Source organism: Triturus cristatus, chromosome 7, assembly GCF_964204655.1.
Source record: "Triturus cristatus chromosome 7, aTriCri1.1, whole genome shotgun sequence".
Lineage (NCBI taxonomy): Eukaryota > Metazoa > Chordata > Amphibia > Caudata > Salamandridae > Triturus > Triturus cristatus.
In genome coordinates this window covers 1,178,323,104-1,178,348,678 of record NC_140590.1, presented here as the reverse complement: position 1 = coordinate 1,178,348,678, position 25,575 = coordinate 1,178,323,104, and the positions used below count along the sequence as shown (strand labels likewise).

General features: G+C 43.8%; 1 protein-coding gene across 1 annotated transcript in view; it reads left to right on the top strand.

The window, feature by feature from the left end:
- Window positions 1–25,575, top strand: part of PELO (pelota mRNA surveillance and ribosome rescue factor) — a 151,720-nt gene that overhangs the window by 22,133 nt on the left and 104,012 nt on the right. The window contains exons 2-4 of the mRNA XM_085618496.1: window positions 4,256–4,348; window positions 16,779–16,929; window positions 22,957–23,047. Coding sequence (XP_085474622.1) covers window positions 4,256–4,348; window positions 16,779–16,929; window positions 22,957–23,047 — 335 coding nt within the window. The remainder of the gene's footprint in view (window positions 1–4,255; window positions 4,349–16,778; window positions 16,930–22,956; window positions 23,048–25,575) is intronic.

The following is a 25,575-nucleotide window of genomic DNA, read 5'->3' as shown; positions in this document are numbered from 1 at the left end:
GTACCCGAGTCGATCACTAACTGCCAAGTAGCTCTGTATAGTTTTAAGTAAAACGTTAACTTTGTACCTTTTTGCAATTTTATACAGTGCTTGTTTTTTAAAGAATGTGCTACAAGTGTTTTTATATTGTAAGGGTTTTAATTAACCAACAATAAAGTTATTATATATACAAAAAAAAAAAAAACTACCACCAAGGCGCTTTCCATTGAATTTGGGAACGCCAACCAATCCTGCACCAGCTGATCTTAGACAGCGTTTTGGGTGATATGGTAAGATCATAAGAAGAAGATTACTTGGGCCTTTGCTCTGCAGGATTTTGTGAACATAGCATAGGGCTTTAAAGCATTGACCTATCCAACCAACCAAAAATCTGATATAATCGTAGTGAGTCCAAATCTATCATAACAGTCATGCCTACACTATCAATTTGAACCGGTCATAAGGGACACTTAAACCTATTAACTGGCTTGTTCATACATTCATCTTCAACAGTAAATACCAAATTGTAAATTAAAATGTGTTTAGCATCTTTAACTGCGTTAACATTTACACACATAGTACATCACCCACTCCTACAGAAACCCTGAAAAAGTCAGTCTATCTTACACCAGTTACATCCTTTTCCAATTTCAGGACAATTGCAAATATTTATTAAGTGCAGCTTAGATGAACAATTATAGCACATACATTTTTCTTGCCATTGTTTATGCTTGTCTCTGTCCTATACAGCACATACTGAAGTTGTTGCAAATGAGTCCTCCGTTCCTAATGCCTTTAAAGACACTCTCTCTTTCCATCCCTTTAGCTGTGGTTAAAACGTCTGCTAAAGTAGGATTACAACATAGTAAAAGTCGCTTTTGGATCTTTTTGAGGCATGATTAATAGAAATTGGTTACAAATGTAAATGTCAACAATATCTCCAAATTCACAAGATGCTGCCGGGGTTCTCAAAGTGTTATGTATTTCTCAATTGATCGTCAAAAGATTGTCAAAAATCTCCTGTCCTACATCTACTAACAGTCCAAACAACAAAACCTTTTTACTTTCAGATACAAATACTTTGCCATTAATAGATATTAAATACTTCTCAGATGCACATTGCTACTATTTCCATTTGTGACTAGGTGTGCCAGGATTTTATTGCAAAGAATTTGGTTGGTTAAAACTGTGTCCTATCCATGTCCATCTCAGTAATAGATTAATAATACAAATACGGACTACGCATGCTGCTACTGTGGTACTCTTTTCTTTATTTTTTATTTATAGTCGACACATGGTGCCTGCCAGAAGGTGCATGGATGTTTGGGGGGGCTCCACAGATGTCCCCCATGCCTTTTAGTGGAGAGAGTGGGCCCTGCTAGGGGACCCCCAATGTCAGTTTCCCTCTGCCTTTCTATGGCAGTCAGACCACCATAGAAAGGCAGACCAAAAGGGACATCGTAATCTCCACTGTGGTGTCTGCGAAGGCATCTCTCTTATTGTAGGGATTGCATTCCGTCAGGCTCCTTGAGTCCGTCTGAACAGCAGTGGTCGGTCCCTCCGCACACTGCCTCCAACTGCAGCATCATAATGCAGCGGGTGGAACGCAGGGGCAGATGTCGGTTAGATCTCCGACTGACATCGTAATCAGACCATATATTTCTTTTACACTTGTCAGGCCACATTATACAGCCACAGGTTCAACCACAAGGGGTCCCTGTACCTTTATGATGAAGAACAAATGACTCAATTTTAGGAATGCTTATAAACACCATAAGTTTCCTCAGGTCACGTTGTATACACACTAGGAAACATAGGGTTATTTTGAATAACTTATGTTTGGGGGGCTGCCGGTAAACCTGCAGCTCCCCACAACACTTGTGTAACAAGTTGGTGGTACCCCTGCCCGGATTGGGGCACAATAAGCTGGAAAGAATATGTAAATTAGCCACAAAGGGCATTTAGGGAGCAGTGAATAATAAATGACCTGCTCTGGCTGCTTATTTATTAAACCTTTTGGCAGCCTTGCACCACTTTTTTTATTTTATTATTTATTTATTTATTGTTTTTTGATACCAAAATCCCACTCTGGACACACCACTGCAACATCTTTCTTTGGGGGGACCTTGGAGGGTGCCCCAAGCCCTGTCATCTCCCAGCACACAGCCCCTATCCCCTGCGAGCCGGCAACCAATTTGTTTGTGCTCCTACTGGGCGGGAGTTGCCTTCTTTCTTTCTTGTTTTATGGGGCTATATTGCAGATGTTTGCTTTTCTGGGTAAGGTTTGGCTGGGGGCCTGAGCTAATCGACCTCCTGAGTTAGACTTACTAGCTCTGCCCATCATATCCTTTGAAATACTGTCTTTGCTGTAGAGTATCAGCGAGACTTCTGAAGATGGTCTGTGTGTGGGGTTGGGGTTGCCTTCTCAACTTTCGAAATCGTTTAACAGCGGTTAGTAAGGTTGAGAAATGGTGAGGTTGTCTTCTGCTTTTCCCAAGTCTAGCTCGTGGGTGAGTTTCGCCAAGCTGTTGTCTTCACGGCTCACTTCATGCACTGCCTCTTTCCATGTGGCTCTTTAAACTTTCTTTGGCTGCGTTTCGATTTGTTTGAATTTTTTTTTTACAGCCCACGCTGGGATGTGAACCGGTCACTGTAGAGGAGGAGGGAGATCTGCTCTCTCTCTGCTAGAATCGCCTGTAGGTGTACAGTGGAGTTCCCCGTGGGTCTTTGCATGCTTTGAACGAAAGCTTTAATGAACTAAATGAAATGATCCCCTGTGGTTTTGAGGGGACCAAGCCTTAATTCCAGAGTATTGCTCTTGTTGTTTTGGGTCGCAACAATAATGTTAACCTTTCCTTTCAGGGCATTCAAGCAAAAAACAACTTCTTGTGGTAATTTACATGCTAAAGCCTAGGGCTATAACCCCTGCCTCTTACCCCTCTATGTAGCCGAAGCCCCTAATTCCCTCCACACAAACTATTTCTCCTTCTCAGATGCAAAATAAGTGCAGATAAGCCTGACAATGCTTCAATCCATGGCAGCACAGCACCTAGGATAATATGCTGCATTACTAACCACTTATAAGATCCCAAAGGCGAGACCTGTTGGCTATGCCAATGCTTGTTTAGTTTCTCCCCCGGTCTTTAGGTTGTCCCGCAGGTCCTCAAATAAACGTGGATATTACATTTTGACCACAGGTAGGGTCCCTCTGAGACCCCTCCCACAAGGCCTAGGTGTCGGGTTATCTCTACCATGCCCCCTTATTTCTTTTTTGTTCGACAATTTCCTGACATGAGACACAATCCCCAAGTCATATAATTGCCTCTGCAACCTTTCTGGTAATTTTGAGGCCAGCCACTCAGAGCACTCGCTCAACCAACCAGGAGACTTGAATTTTTGGACTGCTGCTTAATTGTCAAAATATCTAAAACTGTTACACCATAATTTCTCAAACTACTGTACGGATTCTCAACGAATTATAAAAAGTACAGTTTCTGGTTAGAGATCTAGCTTTGCGCCAAATTTGGTGTAATTCCATTCAGCCATTTTGGCTGTAGTGCTGTCAAAATTCCCTATTGAAATTGCATGGTGGAAAACCGTGTTTTGGGACATCTCTTTTTCTCATTCCATCTCATCTCACCACAAAACTTTCCCAGAAGAAGCTGAAGTGGATGAACTATATTCTGGAAACTTTCATGAAGATTCGTCAAATAGCAACAAATTATTAGAAAAACAAAATGCGCTCTTCCTATAGAAAGTCGGATCTAACTGTAACTACACAGTGGCGTGGCGACTGCCACTGTGCGATAGAAATATAATTTTTACTTGCCACCAGGGTGCCTCTCATGATGAATAATGAGATTACAGTTTGTTCTCTCTCATTTAAGGAGAAAGGTTAAAACGGGGTAACAAAATGTTAGAAGCCCTATGAAGTGTTTTGTTGACTGTTTAAAACACATGGTAGTAATGTACACATGGGAAGGTGCAAAGCTTTTGCTCTTATATAGAGTTCAAATCACTTGTATGTTGTCAGCTATTGGGTAAAAAATATTTGCTTTCATTGTCTGACCTACCTTTATTTCATCGGTTGGTATATCTAGACTCTGGTTGTACTGTAAATCATGTAAATTAAACTACACAGAGGGTACAAAGGGTTTCCCATCACTTACTGCTGCAGGTTTTAATAATAGAAAATATGACTCGCCATACTGAGACTAACTTTTTTTTCTTTTTTTTGGTTATTCTCTTCTCTCCCCCCTTTTCTGGTCATCGCCAGACAAGTGACGTTGATCCCAGATGAAGCTGAAGACATGTGGCACACATACAACCTGCTGCAAGTGGGCGACAGCCTGCGTGCCTCCACCATCCGGTATGTTGAGAGCATTTTGAGGGGAGAGACTAATGACCAGCATTGCTCCACTATCGCATAAGGTTTGGGGGGAGGCAGCATCAACAACTGCACCATCAGATGTGAAATAACCAATAACTCCACCCTGATCTCAGATCTGTCAGAGACTCTGATGCCATTCTTTCTAAACTGAGCTTTTCTTTGCCACTGACCTTCTGATAGTAGGATGCCTTTTAAAACTCATTTGATTTCCACAATGCAGAATCATGCCTCCATGTTCTGCTCAGGGCAACAATTAGAAAAAGTGATTTGTTGATTAGAACGACGCTGGTATACAACTAAAATCCAGGAAATAAGGCAAATTATCATACTCGGAACAAATTCCTAAGCCCAACAACGTAAACTAAGCTTTTTGTCTGCTTCTAGAGAAGTGTATTTTGGGTTTTCTATAAACTTTTCAACCATGTATCTGGAGAATCCTTTTCCCCTTCTCAGGCATCATGAGATGGGCGGAATTAATGTTTATTCAGAAAACCCTGGATAGCAGAACCATTTATTCAGTTTCACTTCACAGTGGTCTTGGACTGGCCCAAATCTGCTGCTCTCTGCTTTCAGCCAGTATCTCAAATGACCAGTTGTTTTCTTATTAAAAAGAGCTGTTCGGGCTCCTCTTTGGATAGCTGCCCTGGTTGACTACTCAAGCAGCTACCTGAGATAATTGCCTCTCTTGTACCCGCTACTAATTAATTCAGCGTTAGCTCTGGGTAAAGTTACCTTCTCCAGTATTTGGGGTGTCTTTCATAGATTCACATGCTTGAATATTCCCCGTCGTCGAAGTGGGAGTCCCACGGTTTATATAAAAAGCAATAAGTATCATGTATATATATATATATACATACATAACCACATAAGAGTATATACATATCCAAATAAACTTTATATATATATAGTTCAAATAACATATCAAGTTAAAATACCATAGGATAGCATTGAGACATAAGAAAGCATTGAGAAAAAAGAATCACTATACTGACATATCACTGTCATTTTATAGTCCAAACTCCAGCCAATCAGGCGCTAGCACCCTCTAGAACCTTCTCCTCAGAGGCTCAGACCCTCAGATTTTCTACCGCACGTCGTGTGAAGGGAGTCTCCCTGAGCTCTGCTCAGTTCTTGATCTGGTTTGAGGTTTTTTGTCTCTCATCATGTCTACAAGTAAGAAATCTCTTTTCCGTCCATGTTCATCTTGCGGAAAGTCAAGACTTTTCTCTGAGGATCCCCATGAGAAATGTATTTATTGTCTGTATCCTGATCATAAGGTGGCCAACTGTAAGATCTGCAGAACCTTCTCTCAAAAAACTTTGAAAGATAGAGAAGGTCGCCTTTTAATATGGCTTCAAAAACTAAAGGAGACAGATAACCCCCTTTCTGAGGTGGAGAGTGTAGCCTCTATCAAGACAGGAGTCTCTTCAAAGCGTAGAAGTGTCCAGGACTTGCCATCTCCTTTTCTAAAAAAGAAGAGACTTCATCTTGAGGAAGTGTCTACAGGCAAAGTCTCTGTTACCACGCCAGCGCCCCCGAGACTTAGCTCTCAGGCGTCTATGACTCCGTCAGTACATGTTTCCAGTCAGAAACGTTCAAAACCGTCGACGGGCCCGTCGACGGCTCCTCCGTCGACGAGATCGGCTACTTCATCAGCCTCGTCGACGACGGTGACGACGGTATCGAGCAGATATCCTTCGTCGACGACGATGACTTCGTCGACGTCTTCACCGTCGACGGTAGTATGTGTTTCCCTGAAAACTATCTCGTCGACGATACCACTCACCTCTTCGTCGACGACTGGGAAGCTGGAGCTTCCGTCGACGTTTACAACTCCGTCGACGATGGTTAAAAAGAAGAAGAGGAAGTCTTCATCGTCGACGACAGCCTCGTCGACGGCAGCCACCCCGTCGACGGTAGCCACCCCGTCGACGGTAGCCACCCCGTCGACGGTAGCCACCCCGTCGACGGCAGCCACCCCGTCGACGGCAGCCACCCTGTCGATGGCAGCCTCCTCGTCGACGGCAGCCTCCTCGTCGACGGCAGCTCCGTCGTCGACTACTTCGTCGACGATCGCCTCGACGACGGTGGGGTCAAATTTTGCGACAATGCCATTGGTGCCAATGTCAACGCCAGCACCGGGGTCTGTGGACGGCTCCTTGCTGCTACGTCGTAAGGCTGTACTAGACCCAGTTATGTTGCCACCGGGACCTCGACCACCCCGTCAACTATTTCCTTTGGGGGATGAGGACGATTCTGATTCGGATGAGGGCGATCAGTCTGCTTTTCCGGATGCTCATAGTCCCTCTGAGCTCCATATAAAGTGCCAAGACTTTGAGGAGGATGACTACTACGATCAGGAACAAGAGCAACATCCCCCTGCTCCGGTTCCTATGGTGCAGCTTCCTGTGCGGCTTATTTCCAACCTCCAATACATGTTGGAAGATTATAATCGTCGCTTTCCAGCATCCTCTCAAAGTTCTCCACGTGAAGCGCCATCTGAGGTTCCACCTCCTCCTATATTGCCGACGATACCTACGCCCTCCACACCTGCACTGCCTTCCAATGCAGCGGATGATAATATGGATAATCTAGATACGGAAGAGGGTGAGCTTCCGGAGGACGACTCTATGGCGGACTGGGATGACTACCAAATCAATTCGCCCGCATCACCGCCAAGGTCGCCAGTCAACTCGCCACCTGTCGACATAACAGGGTTCCATCAGCTGATGGAAAGAGCAGCGCAACGCTTTCACCTTCCCATGGTGGTTAGGGAAGAGGACTGTTTCTTGTACGATTTCAAGTCCCAGCCTCAGAAACAAGTACGAGCTGTGCCCATTATAGACTTCATATGGAATGAAGGTATAAAGTTAATGAAAACGCCTAATTCTATTCCGGCGGTGCTCCCACGCCTGGAGAAAAAGTACAAAGCTCCGGATTCTTCCCCAGCCTGCTTGGTGTCTCAACCTAAGCCGGACTCAGTGATTACACAAGCGGCACAGCGCCGCTCCAAAAATCCATCATCTCCAATGTCGGCGCCTCCGGATCGCGACGGCCGTCGCCTGGATGCCATCGGCAAGAAGTTCTCAACCATGGCGTCAACAACGGTCCGGGCTGCGAATTCTTTGGCAATCCTCGGCCGTTACGATAGACAGATGTGGTCGGACATGGCTGCTCTGGTCAAGCTTATACCGGAAGATTCTAGAGCGGAAGCTCAAAAGATCCTGCAAGAGGGTGAGAGGGCGTCATCCGAGATCATTGACTGCTCTGTTGACATCGCATCCACCGGTTTCCGTCAATTGGCGGGAGCAGCTGTCCTAAGAAGACAGGGTTGGCTTCGATCAACCTCATTTCGGCAAGAGGTCCAGGCTAAGATTTTGGACATGCCGTATGACGGAGAGTCATTATTCGGCCAGCATGTGGAAGATGCTTTGCAAACCATAAAAAAGGACACGGATACGGCTCGTTCCCTCGGCACTCTTCAGTTTAGGAAGCAGCCCTTTCGAGGTGCGCGCGGCCGCGGCACCTCCTCATCTTTTCGTGGGTCCTCTTCCCAGTACCGCTCCTACAACCAAGGGCAACAGCGGTACTCTTCACAACCACAGCAGTCCTACAGACAGCAAGCTGGCAAATCATATAGAGGGAAGTCAAATTACAGGGGGAATTCAACCAAAAAACAGTGACTGTGTACGGCAGAAGTTCCCTTTTCCCAGTTGTCCTCTAGTTCCTGTTGGAGGAAAAATCTCCCAGTTCTTTTCAACTTGGTCCTCAATCACTTCGGACCGCTGGGTTCTGGATATTATTTCAAGGGGCCACGCCCTAGAGTTTGTGAAGGTTCCTCCACGCACCCCTCCATCCGGACCTCCTCCCGCCCATCTCAAAGAACTTTTCAATCAGATCCAGATAATGTTAAACAAGGGTGCCATCGAAGTGGTTCCGAAATATCAAAGAGGGTTGGGGTTCTATTCCCGTTTTTTCCTCATACTAAAGAAATCAGGGGAGTGGCGTCCCATCCTCGATCTAAGGTTGCTCAACAAATTTCTCAAGACCCAGTCCTTCCGAATGCTCACATTAAAGGACATCCTCCAATTCTTCTCTCAGGAGGATTTCATGACAACGATCGATCTGCAGGATGCATATTTCCATGTGCCCATTCTGCCACGCCACAGGAAATACCTACGATTTCGAGTGGGTCACAAAGATTACCAATTCAAAGTCCTACCCTTCGGACTCTGCTCAGCCCCACAGGTCTTTACAAAATTCCTGGCCCCGGTGGTGGCTCATTTACGGCAAGCGGGTATTCAAATATACCCTTACCTGGACGATTGTCTCATCAAATCTCAATCCTCCCACCAAGCGGCCCTCGATACCCAGCGCTGTCTCGATCTGTTCCAGTCCCTGGGTTTGTCGATCAATGTGCGAAAATCTCAACTCACGCCGACTACGTGCAAGACTTTTCTCGGCGCTTCTATCAATACGAGCACAGCCATGGCTTTCGCTTCAGCAGAGCGTCAAGAACGGATTCAACAGCTTGCAAGCTCCATCGCAGCAAAGCAGTCAGTTTCAGTCCGCACATTGAAATCCTTTCTGGGAATGGCATCCTCCTGCATCGCTTTGATCCCTCATTGCAGACTAAAGAGTCGTATCATTCAGGAGGAATTAGACAAGCAGTGGCGCCAGGTTTCCGGTTCCTTCAACGATCAGCTCGTGGTGTCACCCCGCATGGCTCAAGCGCTGCATTGGTGGACCCGTCCTGCCAACATCGCAGCAGGAACCTCTTTTCTGTTGACAACCCCAGAACTCGTCCTTACCACGGACGCATCCATGGAGGGTTGGGGCGCACATTTTCAAGATCTATCCGTCAAGGGCCAATGGTCAACGGCTCAACGTTGCTGGCACATCAACAGATTGGAACTGATGGCCATTTTCTTGGCGTTGAAATCCTTCCGCCTCTAGTTCCAGGGGAAGTCAGTCCTCATTCAGACGGACAACACCACTTGCATGCACTACCTGAACAAACAGGGCGGGACAAGATCTCCACTGCTCTCCCGTCTGGCGCAGAGGATTTGGAGTTGGGCCATACTCCATCAGATAACGTTACAGGCAATTCATCTGCCCGGCATTTCCAATACTCTGGCGGATGCACTCAGTCGGTCAGCATCATCAACCCACGAGTGGGAGTTACATCAACCGACTCTGGAATTTGTCTTCAACCTCTGGGGTCACCCGACAATCGACCTCTTCGCAACCCCTCAGAATACAAAATGCCGGTCCTACGCAAGCTGGTTTCCCCACAAAGGGTCATGCGGAAATGCCCTTTCGATCAATTGGTACGGGATATTTGCGTACGCTTTTCCGCCGATTCCTCTGATTCTGCGAGTGTTGCGGAAGATGAGACAACAACCGTGCCATGTACTCCTCATAGCTCCACGGTGGCCTCGGCAAGCATGGTTTTCGGAGTTGCTTCTCCTATCCCAATGCGAGCCCATCCTTCTTCACCTGAAGCCGGATCTGCTGACAATGAACAATGGTCGGATATGCCATCCGAATCCCAGCTCTCTCAGCTTGTCGGCTTGGAACCTGAGCACCTTGAATTTGCTCATTTGAACATTCCTCCAGCCTGCAGGGAGGTGTTAGCTAAAGCAAGAGCTCCATCCACAGTGAAAACGTATAAGCTCAAATGGAAGCGATTTTGTCTTTGGTGTGCTTCCGCCCACATACATCCTGTGCACGCTCCCCCAGAACACATTCTGCCGTTCTTCCTACAACTAGCGCAGTCTGGATTATCGCATTCTACCTTAAAGGTCTTTCTAGCGGCAATATCTCGCTTCCGACAAGACGGCTCGTCCTCTCTCTATTCATCCAGAGTCATACAGCAATTTTTCAAGGGTCTCTTCCGAATGTTCCCGCCCATCCGGCGTCCTCCACCCACGTGGCGCCTGAACATCGTGCTGGCTCAGCTCATGAAGGCGCCCTTCGAACCTATCCACTCAGCGGATGTCAAATTTTTAACTTGGAAAGTGGCCCTCCTCCTTGCTCTGACCTCTTCCCGCAGAGTCAGTGACATTCACGCCTTTACAATAAAACCTCCGTTCCTTCAATTCAGATCGGACTGTGTCATTCTCCGCACTAATCCGGTTTTTATACCTAAAGTGCCATCCGATTTCCATCTTAACGAACCAGTGCTCTTAAAAACTTTTTTCCCGCATCCACAAACTCCGGCGGAGCAAAGCTTACACTCTCTGGACTTGAAGAGATGTCTTAAATTCTACATTAGCAGAACTCAATCCTTTCGCAAATCTGACCAGTTGTTTGTGGCCTACGGGCGTGCTTGCAAAGGGCAATCGGTCACCAAACCCACGATTGCCCGTTGGGTTTCATCAGCAATCTCTTTTTGCCATCAAAGGGCTGGTAAGCCTCTGTCTTCGGGAGTGAGAGCTCATTCAACGAGGGCTATATCATCTTCCACTGCCCTGTTCGCTGGTGTGCCCATCCATCAGATATGCCGGGCGGCTACGTGGTCCAGCAGGCACACGTTTACGAAGCACTACTGTCTGGAATCCATTAATGAAGCAGACACGGCTGTGGGACAGGCAGTTCTACGGAATCTGTTTAAATAAGGTGAGCCTCTGCTACTTCCCACCTCCTGGGATATTCTTAATTGCGTTCTAAATACATTGTCATTGTATTTCATGCAATATCAATACGGCTTGGTCAGCCGAATACTGTTTTACTGCTTACTATTCTATTCAAGCATGTGAATCTATGAAAGACACCCCAAATACTGGAGAAGAACAAATGTTACTTACCTGTAAACTGTGGTTCTCCAGTATTGGTGTCTTTCATAGATTCACATGCGACCCACCCTCCTCCCCTCAGAGGCTCTCTTCTCCTCTTTCGGCTCTTTGGTCACTCTCGTGCTCGAAAATCTGAGGGTCTGAGCCTCTGAGGAGAAGGTTCTAGAGGGTGCTAGCGCCTGATTGGCTGGAGTTTGGACTATAAAATGACAGTGATATGTCAGTAAAGTGATTCTTTTTTCTCAATGCTTTCTTATGTCTCAATGCTATCCTATGGTATTTTAACTTGATATGTTATTTGAACTATATATATATATAAAGTTTATTTGGATATGCATATACTCTTATGTGGTTATGTATGTATATATATATACATGATACTTATTGCTTTTTATATATACCGTGGGACTCCCACTTCGACGACGGGGAATATTCAAGCATGTGAATCTATGAAAGACACCAATACTGGAGAACTACAGTTTACAGGTAAGTAACATTTGTTCTTACGGTATAAAGGCAATAGTATACCAGCCTCTTAAAAAATCTTCAGAATGCAGACAGTTTTGCTGATTTCGAATTTCCCCTCCCATGGAAAGGTCATTGAAAGTAACAACAATTTGTGGATTCACATAGTCTCCTTCACGCTTGTCAAACTACTTTAGGCCAAAGCACAATATTAAATAAGTTCTTCTGACCTGCCAATGAGCTGTGTTAGGATGACCTGCTACAAAACTGTACAGATGTTTGCCCTTTCTTCTAATAAATAGTTGGACAGTGAGTTTTGAGAATGGTGGAGGTCTGTGCTGCCTTAGTCGGGGGCTGGACAGGTGAGTATGTCTCCTTGGTACATCATGGGCGGTGGGAGAATACCTTCCTAATTACTTTACTCAAATAGTAAATGACATACAGGTTTGCACAGGAACAAAGCCAGGTTCATGCCGACCCAACTGTCTCTGATACATAACCTCAAATAGATTAAAAGGTTGAGCATGGGGTGAACTGGAAAACAAAGTTCTCCTATGCTGTTTTGTCGGAAGATTATGTGATAGCCCTAATGAGATTGATTGAAGTTCTTAGAAGGTCTTTGTGAACTGTGTGTGTTTGTGGAATGAGAGGAGGCTAAGGGACTTAGTAATGTCATGTTGTATAATTGCAAAGTAATTATACACCCTAGGTATATTCACAGTGCTCCTAGTAATTGAAGAGAATTTCTGGGGAGGTAACCTGTTGTGTTTTCGTGCCCCTTACACCATAAGGATGCTTTAAATGCCTATGGGGGACTGAGGGAAGGAGATGGCTCCATTAACTGACCACTTTAGTATGCTGTCTTATCCTCTTACGTGCCCATGGCTATTTGTGTTTTTGTGTGGGGGAAAAAAGTCAGGTTTTTGCTATTCAAAATCAAAACTATAGATTTTGCAGAAGTTGTTCCTCTAGAGCAGTGATTCTTAACCTTATGACTTCTGTGGACCCACACTTAAGCATTACTGGAATCCTGAGACCCCAAATGAATAATTATAGGAATCCGGGGACCCCAGCCTAAGACATTACATTTGAACCGCAAAACACAAAATTACAGAAATAAGCTTTCATCGTGCAAATGATGACATTTTGTATTTAATTCACAATTAAATATAGAAAACAAATCCAAATTTTAATTCCATTTGGTACGTTGGAGCTTTTCTAAATTCAATTAAGGCTACCCATCGTCCATTCTGTATTCTATTTGATGCAGTTGTACTGCTCCCACAAATGAATCTGAGGAAACCAACTTAATTTTTAGCCTCCAATTTCAAATTCCTCCACATTTACAGAACATTTTAACATTTCCAATATAAAATGTTGCTACTTTATTTATGTGCACTTTATTAGTCTGTTAATAGCCTTTTAGTTTTCAAGCAGTGTGTGAACAGGCGTCGTGGACCCCCAGGGGTCCCTGGACCACAGGTTAAGAACCACTGCTCTAGAGGGATTTAGAGAGCAGACTACCCATGCTTCCATCACTCATAGTACAGGTGTCGCCCATACAGCTGCAGTACAATCTTTTCTCTTTCTCTGACACGCACATGCACACACACACACACACCACACACACACCACTCACTCCCCCCCCCCCACACACACACCCTACCGCCCCCTCCCCCCCCCACACCAGAATGGAACAAAACTGTTCTTGCCAAATACCTTGGTACCTATTCAAAAATCAATGGGGGGGTGTGAAGCTTTTAGGCGTTCCACTCCGCTTCCCTCGTAACGCAACACCGAATCAAGGAGAGTGGAATATAACAATTTGAAAATGAGGATTCCCAACTGGTTCTCTAGTAGGATACTCAACAGTGATGTTTGGTCGGTTGTGTGTTTTTCACTGACGTACTAATGACTGAAAGTAACAGTTTCCTGTATTAAGCATCTGTCCGCGTCTAGAAAAGCGCGGCCGGGAAGGGCTTTTCGAGACGCGACCAGATCCTTAATACGGAAACCGCTAACTTTCCATCTACCGCTAGGACCCCATCCATCTACCATTAGGAAAAAGACATAATGTCCAAAAAGACTCTCCATGTAAGAAAGTACTCCTGAAATCTGGAAAATATCCTGTATCCTAAAAGAGAGATCCGGAGAACTTGTTCATGGTCCTGACGAAAGCCAATGACCCAAGAGGGCGCAAATATGGCTGAAACATGTTGACCAGTTTCTTTCCCTTTTTTTTAAACCGATGTGAGGGATACCTAATCACTCCCCATAACAGATCGCATATCGTTTTTAACCTTGCCCCTATCTCAAATATATCTTTGAATAAATTGTTTAAAGATGGTAGGCAATTTTTAAGTACCTTTTTTGGAAAGGATCCCTCAAATGTCTCGGACACAAGTCGTCTGCCCCTGGTGCAGGAGAGACCCAATGATGTTACTTCCAGTTATTAGTACATCAGTGGAAAACACCACCAACCGAACATCACTGTTGAGGGTCTTACTAGAGAACCAGTTTGGGATCCTCATTTTCATATGGTTTTCTTCCACTCTCCTTGATTCGGTGTTGCAAATACCTTAGTACACTATAGCAAGCAGCAATGAACATGTAACTCGCACACAAAACAAGGGCAGCAACAATGAAAGCTCCTCATGCGCATATCATACAGGTACAATAATGGCAGCAGTTCAATCAACCCTCACTTATAGTAGAAGTACAGAACAGGCAGGAGAAATGCCAGCTTCTTGAAATCACAAAAGGGCCATCATGATAGTAGGCCTCCTAAGTTTCCCTCACAAAGAAACAGCATGTATAATTTTCTGCACAATTTTCACCCACCAACCAGCTACAGCTCGAGAAGCAGTCATGCGCACTTCCCTCACAGAGAATGTGTAGAGTAGTTATACTCCAAGTACGGCACGGGGGCTGCATGTGCCCCTCCGAATCTTTACATGTGGCCCTCCGGACCTTTACATGTGGCCCCTCTGGTAAACAACAGCGCTGGGCTGCTGTTTCATTGAGGGAGCACTAATATTCCAGAAGATGTTAAAGGGACAAGCATTTATTTCCAACTAAACTAACTTATTAACTAAAGTAAAAGAAAAGAAGTAGAGGTGTCCTGCAACACCTAACTTTAGGACCACATTCTTTTTTTAAAGACCTCTTGCAACAAACATGAAAAAAATGTGAAAGTCTCGAATAAAATCCCTTAAAGTGCATTTCTTTAACATGCAGAAACGTTTCACCTTAGTATATAAGGGCATTGAGAAGTATATATATATTTTTTTACACAATAGTTAGCAAACATGAATTTAGAAGCATTCATGCTCCCTCCCCCCAAACCTTGGCATCAATGCAAATAGTGAACTAAGAGGTAAGTCAGTTGTTATATTCACCGTGTGAGTGGCCTGGGTTGCTATTATACGTCGCCAATACCTGCCACCCTGCTGGCATCAATGCAGGCCTCGTCACACAACAGGCCAAACTAGAGAGGTGGCCCCACAATCAAAGGGAACAGGGCACTACTCGACAGTAGAGGAAACATCTTTTCCCTTTGAGGACTGAAGTTTTTATACACAATCATTCACCATCACCACATGGTTGCATTCCACTACACTGGGCTAGATATACTTATTCGAACCCCCAACTAGTTACCAATATACCACCAAATTAGAGCTATAACATCACCAATTTAAAAAAATATATATAATTTTCTTATAATATCATAAATTCAATTTATACACATTGCTTAAAAACAAGACACATGAAAATAAAACAATTCAACTATAACATATACACTAAAAACCTATATACTCAACAAGTAAATATAAAAGAGACAATTGATGTAATAAAGAAGACCACGAGTCCTAACAGGGAGTCCCTATTGCACATTTGTTAAAGTGTTGTTGCATAATCTGATCTGACTTTGAGCATACACTTAGTATCCTGGTGAATACAAAACTTCATTCATCCCAGTGATTCCTCGTGATCGGATCCAGTTTATCTTTGCGTTGACACGTTTCGGTTGATGTTATTAAATTAATCTCACCTTCTTCAGGACAACTAGATAAGGTTTTTTTTCACTCCCATATCGAAGTAGTACATGTATAAATAATCACTATTGGTGGTGTCCACCCAGATATTAATATAATAAATAGTGTGACTTTATAGTCTGGGTCATCGACCTCACCACCTTGCAGAAGGACCTCTCTTTTGTTTCTTCATAAAAATTGAATTGAATGAGGTATTTATAAAGCGCTAACTGCCACTCCGAAGGCGCATTCTGGCGATGGTTTGGAGGTGAGAAGAAGCTCAGGCGATCTTAAATGTGTGAAAGACAGAATTCATCTGAGGATCCGAATATCCAAGTTTTCAGTGCCTTCCTATATTGTGTTTCAGTTTTTAAACAATCTCAGAGGAATTGTCAACAAGTTCCAGGCTTTGGTACCCAAGACGGCCATTGTTTTGCCTTCCTTTGTTTTGCATCTAAAACTGGGTGGTTTGAGGAGGTTAGCTGACGAGGACCTAAGGGTCCTGGTTGTAATGTAGGGGGTGAACCTTGACGAGAGGTACTTTGGTCCCAGTTTAAGTGAGGCTCTAAAGGTGATTAGGAGCATCTTAGAGTACTCTCTTATGCAGCGGAAGCCAATGAAGGGTTTTTAAGGCTGCAGATGCAGAGGACCTCTCCAAGTTTTGGGCCACGTGTTCTCTGTAATCCAAAGAGTGTAATTTTTACACTTGACGGTTTTATTGGGATACCCCTAGATGGGGGTTTGTAATATTTCCTCCTCCTGCCCACATACGGTTCCAGGTGAATATCATCAAATATTAGGAACAAGTCCCTTCCATCTGTGCAACCGCGGCTCCTCCGATAAAAATTGAAAATGTTTGTGAGTACCTATGTTGTAGATCATGTATAGATTGTGTATACTTTACTCCTAAGCAGAGCCATGACAGCTTCTTTTTACTCTCTTGCGTGCAGTAGTAGCACAACAATCTATCACACATGGCATGTCTAGTGTTCAGTGATGTGGCATGATTTGAATAGAGGTTATCTATGAAATCTTGAGGCTCAAGGCCTTGCCCTGCAATCTTGATTGAGTGGTTAATTTGAATTTTCCTTTCTTTTGCCTCTTGTGTTCTAGAAAGGTGCAAACCGAATCGGTGACAGGTAGCGTGGGCAGCAACCGGGTGCGGACAACATTGACTATCTGCGTAGAGACTATAGACTTTGACACACAGGCCTGTCAGCTACGGGTGAAGGGTACCAACATTCAGGAGAACGACTATGTGAAGGTGAGCAATGGACATTTGGATGCCCAATGGGAGAGGCACCAACAACCAGTGGATGGATTGAGGTCAGGGAGGCCAGTAAGCTATCGTCGTGTATCCAAGTGAGTCCATGGTGGGGATGGCATTAGAAGTATAGAAAGGAGATAGTACTTTTGTGAGAACACATTTTGTGTCAGTAACTGAGCTCGGATTAGATGTGGGGGAAGTTGCCATTAGAGGTGAGCTTGCCTTGCAGTATCACTTTGACTCACTATTGGCAACAACAAATTATTGGGGTTGAATGCATTGACCGTTTTACTTGACCCCGCTGGCAAGTAAATTTTACTGTTGCAGGGATTGTACCTTTGAAAGTCAGAAGTCCGTGACATGGTCCTGACCTCTCTGGTGTGTTTTTCGTGTGCTGAGATCAAAACCAGTCATTCTGAATCCTAGCATTCAAATGCTGTGTTTCAAATCTCTATTTGTGTAACTTTAGCGATTACCTAAGCGAACTTGTGTGACTAGTCAAACTGTTATCTGTACTTTATCATTTGCATGTTTGCCTCTGACTGTTCCCCAGCAATACAAACCATTCAGTCACATATCTGCCTAAAGGCCCAATGCCAAGGGTAAACCCCTCAGCCAATTCTTGATTATTAGCAAACAGCACTTCACTTGCTGAAATGTTTAAGACCAACTTGTAATGGAGAAAAGCAAATCTGTCAAAAGGCAGTGCGCTGTGAGTAAACAGCCTGAACTGTGTTACTGTGTCACACATGGGATATGGCTACTTAGCAGTACTGCAGTCACCTGTCCGAATCATCTCTGAAAAGTCAGCAGAGTGTAGCATGTGATGGTATGGCCATTGATAGGATGGCAGGAGTGATGCATTGATGATCACATGCCAGGATCACCCTTAAGATGCGAGTAGGGAAAGAGTAGCAATCCTTGCATGTGAAAGGCTAGAAGACCTTGTTCAGATTCAAATATATGACACAAAGTTTAATAGGATGAGGCACAGTCAGTCATGTGTTAGAACCATCTCTGAAAGGCTGACTGAACCATGGATGAATTTATCCCATGTCGGCCTTGCAATAGAAATGGCGATAGAGTTCAGGCAGGGTCTGGTGTGTCTCATGCACTCTCACACATCTAGATCCCTGTGCCCCAGGACTATACTGCATTACATGTTTAAAAAATAAAGCAATACATGTACTCAGAGTCATGCCTACCTGACTAGCTCACCGGCTTAGTAGTGCTAATCAGTAGGTCATCCTGATCGAGGGGGTGTTAACACCCTCTACCCGTGCAGTCTTTGTTTCTGACCTCCTGAGGGCAAAGGCCCTCACCCTGGGAGATCAGAAATCTTTCTCGGGTGGCGGGCTGGCAGAGACCAGTCAGCCTACACACACCTCTAAGGTGCCCTCTGTGTGCACGTATTCACAAATTCACCACTGTAATCACGGTGGGTTTGTGAATACGAGATGTTTGAATCCATTCTCTGTGAACCCATCATATAACTGGTGAACTCCATTTTCACCAGTGCCCAGCACATTTTCTAAAATGGCTTCCTTGTTCACTTGTACTGGCAGTAATCAAACAGACCAGTTCAGGGGCATATCTGCTCAGGCAGGTATGCCCTCACATGTAGTATTAAGCACCCTGCCTTTTGTCTGCAAAGCCTGCTGTAGGAGTGACTTACAAATACTATATGCCGTGCTATGGGACATGACACACAGGGAAGTGTGTCATGCCATGTTTTCACTTTTGTCAGCACCAAAACACACAGCCTGTGATGGCAGGCAAGCATGAGTTTGGTGAGTGGTCCCTAAGGGAGCCACAATTCGTGCTGCAGCCCTTGCGGGACACTCTTTAGTACCCCAGACCCTCGGTACCCGGAGTACCACTTACTAGGGACTTGCAGGGGGTGCTAAAGGTATTGCCAATTAGGGAAAACAATTGTACCGTTTTGGAAAAGAGAGCAGGCCCTGGGGACCAGGTTAACAGGAACCCAGTGCACTTTCAGTAGAAATCACATCATGTATGAGGCAAAATGTGGGGGTGACCATGTCACAGAGGAGTACTTTCCTACAAGTAACAATTAGAATTTTATACTTTGCACATCTGCATATATGGTTTACACTAAGGTAACTTTTCATGTGTATTTATTTTAACAAAGGGTATTTCACCAAAACCAAGATAGACAAAGTAATATTTCTGCAGCATGGTAAAATCACATTGACCGTCTGACTATTATAAGAGTTGTTTCCTGTGTAAAGTAATTTGTATATGCAATATCTGAGGTAGTAAAAAGTGTTTTTCTCCTTTTGGTTTTACAGTACTGAGGTACTAAACGTGAATGTACTGTGGTAATAAACTTGAAATTGACCTTTACACTGTAGTAATAAATGTGGGAATGTACGTGACGTGTATGTGTAGAGAGAGAGAGATAGATAGTAAAGGTTACGTTGAAAATTGAAAAGCGCCCTTAGAATCTGCATTTAGGATATGCAATGCATGATGTGCACCTTAATGCGTACCCCGTGGCATGTTATCCTATTGGTTGACCTTCTTTTTAGATCTGGCTTGAACGTGACAATGCAGCAATCACCACACTTTGTGATCTACAGAAAAAGAGCTTTCAGAAGCACTGCTGAGAGCAGGGCTTTGGCTCCATCACAATGTTAATTAACTCTAGTATATATTTGATTGTAGAGGAATTGTATGCTTCAGCTGAAAGTCCTTTTACTATGCCACTTTTGCCTTGTGGGAATGTGTATGTTCAACACAGCAGTACTGAGTTTGTTATGGAAACAAGCTATTGATCAATGCTATTGGCCTGATTTTGTTTATTATAAAATGCTCCAATCAAGACAGTAGGGGACACACCACCCTCCTCCTTCTCTTCCTTCTTCCTTCTTTCTTCTTCCTCTTCCAGAGATAGTATGGGTGCCAACAGGAAGAATACAATCAAATAGGGCAAATAGAGACTCGCCCTAAAAAGTTAATTTATTGCAAAAATATATTTTATTCAGTGTAATGTTAGATTACAAACCCGCTGTAGCACAAAATGTGTACAAACATGCAGAGAGATTTCTATCTTTTCTGTAATGGCCCACAGCATGCAAAGACAAACTTTGCCATCAATATCTCCTTTCTGCTGATTTACCGCTCCTTTTTTTTAGACAAAATCAGAAGAAAAAGTAAGATTTTTTTTTTCTTTGTTTAAACTGCAGCCGTAAATATGCTGTCACATGCCTTTCACCTTGGCCACTGTCAACAGTCCATTTGATATTACACCTCGAATGTAATAAGGAAATTGGAGACCGGATTTAATACAGGGATTGCAGGCTCCCTTGTATGCTATACAGTAAAATACAACCCTATACAGGCACACTTAACATACTCCTTAAGAAAACAGAGACATTCAGACCCCTTAATAATGCAGGCACACACAGACTCATTATGAATTAGGTTGACTGGAGGCCTGTTGGGCCTAGTAACTTTATTAAATTACTGGACTAGTAGGTCTAATGGCATTGTTATTGTTTTTTTCCCCCCCTCAGGCCTGGGTCAAGCCAGCCAGTTCATAATAGTAGTGGAGCGAGGCGTCTGGGTTGGCCCTAAAAGTCAAACTTTGAGTCATCAGAAGAATCGTAGTGTAAACAGCATAGTCTGTTTATTTAACGTTTGTAAATGGGTCATTAAGTTATATTATTCCACTGAGCAACATTTGTTAAAACAAGTATTGGTAAAGCCAATTGATCTTGCTTTAATGTCCCAGTTGATCTAAACATAGGCCTTGACAAATGCTGTTTGCATGCATTGTATGCATGAATGCCATAAACATGTTAAAACAAGCCCTGCTCACTTTGCCAAGGCTGGCTAAAAAAATAATAAAAGATTAGTTTCTGTAATTGATGTATAGAGGAGATAAGAAGAAGAAGACTATTTATTGTATGCTTAGTTAATAAAAAACCATTGCATTAAAAGGTACATTAAAATAGAGCAAACAATCTGTATATAACTAAATAAAACAGACCGTGTTTCCACGTCATTATCTCGTTCATGTAAGATGCTGAGTCCGTCTGTAAATTTTCTTCATTCCGGACCTGTAAAATCAAGTCTCTTATAAAAGTTCTATGTGTATATAATCACAATCTCTGGTAGAGTTATTTTTCCGTTGTACGTAATTTGTTTCAATTTAAATTTACAGTGGGCGAAGGACTTTGTACTTATGATAGTCAGATGAAAATATTAAAACAATCAATTAGCACTTTCCAGTAAAAAAACGCTTAAAAATATATATAAAAGTTCACAGGAGGTTATTAGTTGCTGTCCTTTATCTCGATGTTGTATTCCTTGTCTGTCGCCTTTAGTTTCTTTCTCGCCGCATCCAGGAAGCGAATTAGACAGCAGGCCAGCTGGAGCCAGAGGAGATAAGGAATTGAATGTGACCAAAAGCGTGATGATTGAGCGTACTTTTCAGATGTAAAATAGTTCGTAATCTATTCCAATGGAAGCATTCCTATGCACAATTTAAATAAGCAATATTATAATTTTGGAGTGATATAGTCTTTGAACATACACTGATTGGTTGCCTTTGAAATGCTGAATAAGTACAGGGTTCAATCAAGTTAACTTGGAAAATAAATGCTTGCACATGTCAAATCGAGCAGACCTTATTTATAAATTTGTTGGAAATATAAGGTAGACAACATTAAACAGAGCACTGTATGTCCATCCAGTACAACTTGGAGATGCAATCTAGTTGAACCTCAGAGTTCACAACTACATCTGATTCTTCTGAAACAATATTCCACACCACAATAAAACACACCAAACTAACACCCACTCAACACTACTAATGTCTACAAGACATATGATCAAACATACACATGAAAGTATCCTTTTCTTCCATGTGCACTACTGATTATCCATCTTAACATACCAGAAATTGGACTCCAGGCTGTGACGGGATCCCCAGGTGTGAAGATATCTGACCTCCATACAGCACAGCATGGCCTTCCAAATGGCTGACTGTACACAGTCCTAGTCTCAATAATAGAACTGTGATGATACTCTTCAGAGGGGAGAAAAGCACAAGAGAGAATGCAAAGCATAAAGCAATCTAGCAAACTGTTTGAATAAAAAAATCCAATTGTGTTGTTTCGTTTCCATGGTGTAAAGTTAGTTGCAGGTAAGACTGAGCAGCCTCTTCACGTTTTATTATCAATTGTCCCCTCTAAATTAAACAAAACGTTTTCAGGAGATCTTCTACACCTCAAAGGCGACAATTAAATACATCAGTAAATGAAAGTGGCCAGAGGTGCCAAAGCACTAGCTGCCTGCTGATAGTCATTCAGTGTGGCAGATCTGTGAAATGCGTTAGTTATGCCATACGGTTGTTCAATATTTAAACTGGAGTGGGACTTGATGAAGTTCAAAGAAAACACACGTATTTTGGAATTGACTTTACCAAGTATCACATACTTTCCATTTTTGATTTGTTTAACAGACTTGCTTTCTTTCCAAAACTCAAAACTTCTCTAGGTACTGCAGGTATTATTCAGTACCCAAGATGCTGGATTTAGATTTGAAGTTGGTCAGCAGTTCCAAGGGACTGAGGAAGAGGTAGACATTTGGCCCAAGCCAGACTCAGCCTTTGTGCATCAAGAAAACTCAGTTAGGTTGAGGCTCATGGGGTCTTGTGGACTGATCTGTTTTTCAGGGACCAGATTAGGGGCACATGGGGCATAACCAATTTTATCAAGGTCATGCAGCAAGTTGATGATAGAGCCAGGGTTAGGGGCACAAGAGGGATGGGGCTTGTCTGAAGTCACTCGAGGTTTGAAGAGAGAGGACAGGCCCTGCAACCCCTATTCACTAGGTATATTTGTGCAATGGAAGAGGCTTCTGCATGCAAGTGCCTTAGTCTGGAACAAGGAACCTTAAGGATAATATTTCCAGTAAAAATAGGGTGAGAGTGACAGTCAGCTATGATCTGTACTTCTGTTCCATCAATGCATGTTCCCATTGTGCCATTTTCAGATGGGGGCTTACCACACAATTGAGCTGGAGCCCAACCGCAAGTTCACTCTGGCCAAGAAGCAGTGGGACAGTGTGGTGCTGGAGCGGATAGGTGAGTGTGACCGAAGCGTTGTGAATACACCAATATATGGCACGTGTAGCTGAGTGATGTGTGGGGCAGCAGAGTACAGCCGAGCATGGCACACACTATTGAGTTTGTCGCAGTGTGGGATTGCTGCAGGTTGGTGAGAGTAGCAGCACATGGATAACTGTTAAAGAAATTATTTTGAGCCTACTGCTGGAGTGGGGTAGACACATCCTAGTAGTAACTACTGAATAATGCAGCCTCCTATTAATCTTTTTAATATCTGTATCCTTCCTTTCCTGTCACTTGTTGCTTATTCTCCTTTACGTCCTCTGCCTTTACTTTCCGTCACCTTGCTCCATTGCCCCATTCGTTCTTTTACCTCCATTGATTCCCAATATACATGTTTCTTCCCGCTCCTTTCCACCAACCTAGACATGTTTAGATTCCAATGACTCCCCACAGGGCGTGAGATTAGAACCTGTCACCATTGTGGTCACCTGCCTGTTCTCTGGCTTCTTTTAGAGCTGTCCTTCAGGGCTGAATATCATGCTCTCGATTCTGTTTCTAAAAGAGGGCCCACTTGTCAGGCTTCTGCCTCCAGAGCTTCATTCAGTATTGCACTTGTGAACATCAGAGCAGGGCATGTTTCACTACTTGGTCTTTGAAAACATTGAAATGCATTGCAGTTTTCTGGCATAGTGTGGCTGGTTCAGTGAATTATTTCAGATGTTATGAAACGTTGTCTACTCCTTCAGAGGTCTGCATTCAATCAAATGTGAATGAATGTGCCTGGAAACGTATTCAGTTTTGATCTCAACATGCAACAAGAACTTTTCTGATTCCACCCACCATCTCTCTATGGAACTGGTTTTAATGGCCCCAGTTGTCAGACCGATTCTACACATCTTTTCATCAATTAGTTATGAATTCATGTTCAACCATCAGTCAGGGAACCGCCTTCCAAAGGGAAGTTTTATCTTGCATCTAACTAAATGGACGGGTTGGCTCCGAGTACACTCTTTACAAAAATGATGATTCTTTTATTACTTGTGAATAGTTCTCACTTTATTAGGGTATCCCAGGGTAGGGTATTACAATGCAAGATGGAACCAACTGGCCCAACTGGAACTGTTATTCAAACTAAGTGATGCCAATAATAACAGTCTTATAACCTTCTGGCTACAATTAAAGTAACCAGGAAGAATCTGTTAGAGAGAGGCTCAAGAGAACTAGCTATTTATGTTTACATTGGGTTTTAGAGTCAAGAGTGCATCATTTAAGATTCTCTTTGATAAAAATTCTTTTTTTAGGTCGAGCCTAGAGCAGCGCATGCGCTGCTTGCTCGACTTTTAGTTAAGGGGTAAAAGAAAATGCTGCTATGGAGCTAGAGCTTGAGTGCATGTGCGCGGCCGCGCGCTTTGCGTATCTCTCTTTGCGCTTCAATTCCCTCCCCCACCACAGATCTCGTCACTCTGCTGGCCTCATTAAGTGCATCGCGATCACTTTCACACACAACTCCCGGGCTTCTCTTGTTGCATTAGTTTGTCAGATCAAGGGTCAGATTAAAAATTACCCTAACCAATGCAAACTTGTTTTATCTTGTCCCAGGTGAAGACATGGCTTGGCAGTTCGGGCTGGACTGTTCCCATGAGGCACAGGGTCAGACTGATTTGCATATGGCCATGTCTGAACTGGGGTGGCAGAGTGGGCTAAAGAACGGTGATGGATTAAACCCAGATCAGTTGACTGGGGGTGAGTGCTTGCAATGTTCAACACTCCGTCCATCATTTCCTTTGGTTTTTGCTTTGTTCGCGGGTATGCTCAGACGTGAGTCCCTTGCTCACTTTGCCACTGGATTCAAGCAAGCCTGGCTGAAGACGGCTGAAATGCCAGAAACCGGTCCTAGGAAGCTTGTTTCCGGTCCAGGGAAGACATGGCCTGGCAGTTCGGGCTGGACTGTTCCCATGAGGCACAGGGTCAGACTGATTTGCATATGGCCATGTCTGAACTGGGGTGGCAGAGTGGGCTAAAGAACGGTGATGGATTAAACCCAGATCAGTTGACTGGGGGTGAGTGCTTGCAATGTTCAACACTCCGTCCATCATTTCCTTTGGTTTTTGCTGCGGTATACTCTACCCATCCACTGGGTGTTATGTAAGATAAGGCTGCCAGCTGACTGGCTCTTCTCAAACCCCGGCTGTTCTTCATTTCGGGTAATCAAGAAGCTTTCACACTTTCTTACCGACGAGTCTAACATCTGAGCTCAGAGTCTGCAGACCCCCCTGTCCCGTTTGGAGCTCCCAAGCCTTAGATAGGCAGTTATGTCTGCCTGGGCCCTGCCTGTCAACGGAGATACGGTCTCGTGCACCTCCCTCCGCCTGCTGGCTCTGCTCTGTTTCTTCCACACACATTGCCTGTTGTGTGTGAGAGGGAGCCCTCGCCAGGACACTGGCTGTTCTGCTTTCAAGAAAAGGCTTCTCTAAACAGGTTTATATATTTACGGTTATACTATCTGTTTCATTTTATTTGTATGGATGCGCACTCCAATGAGA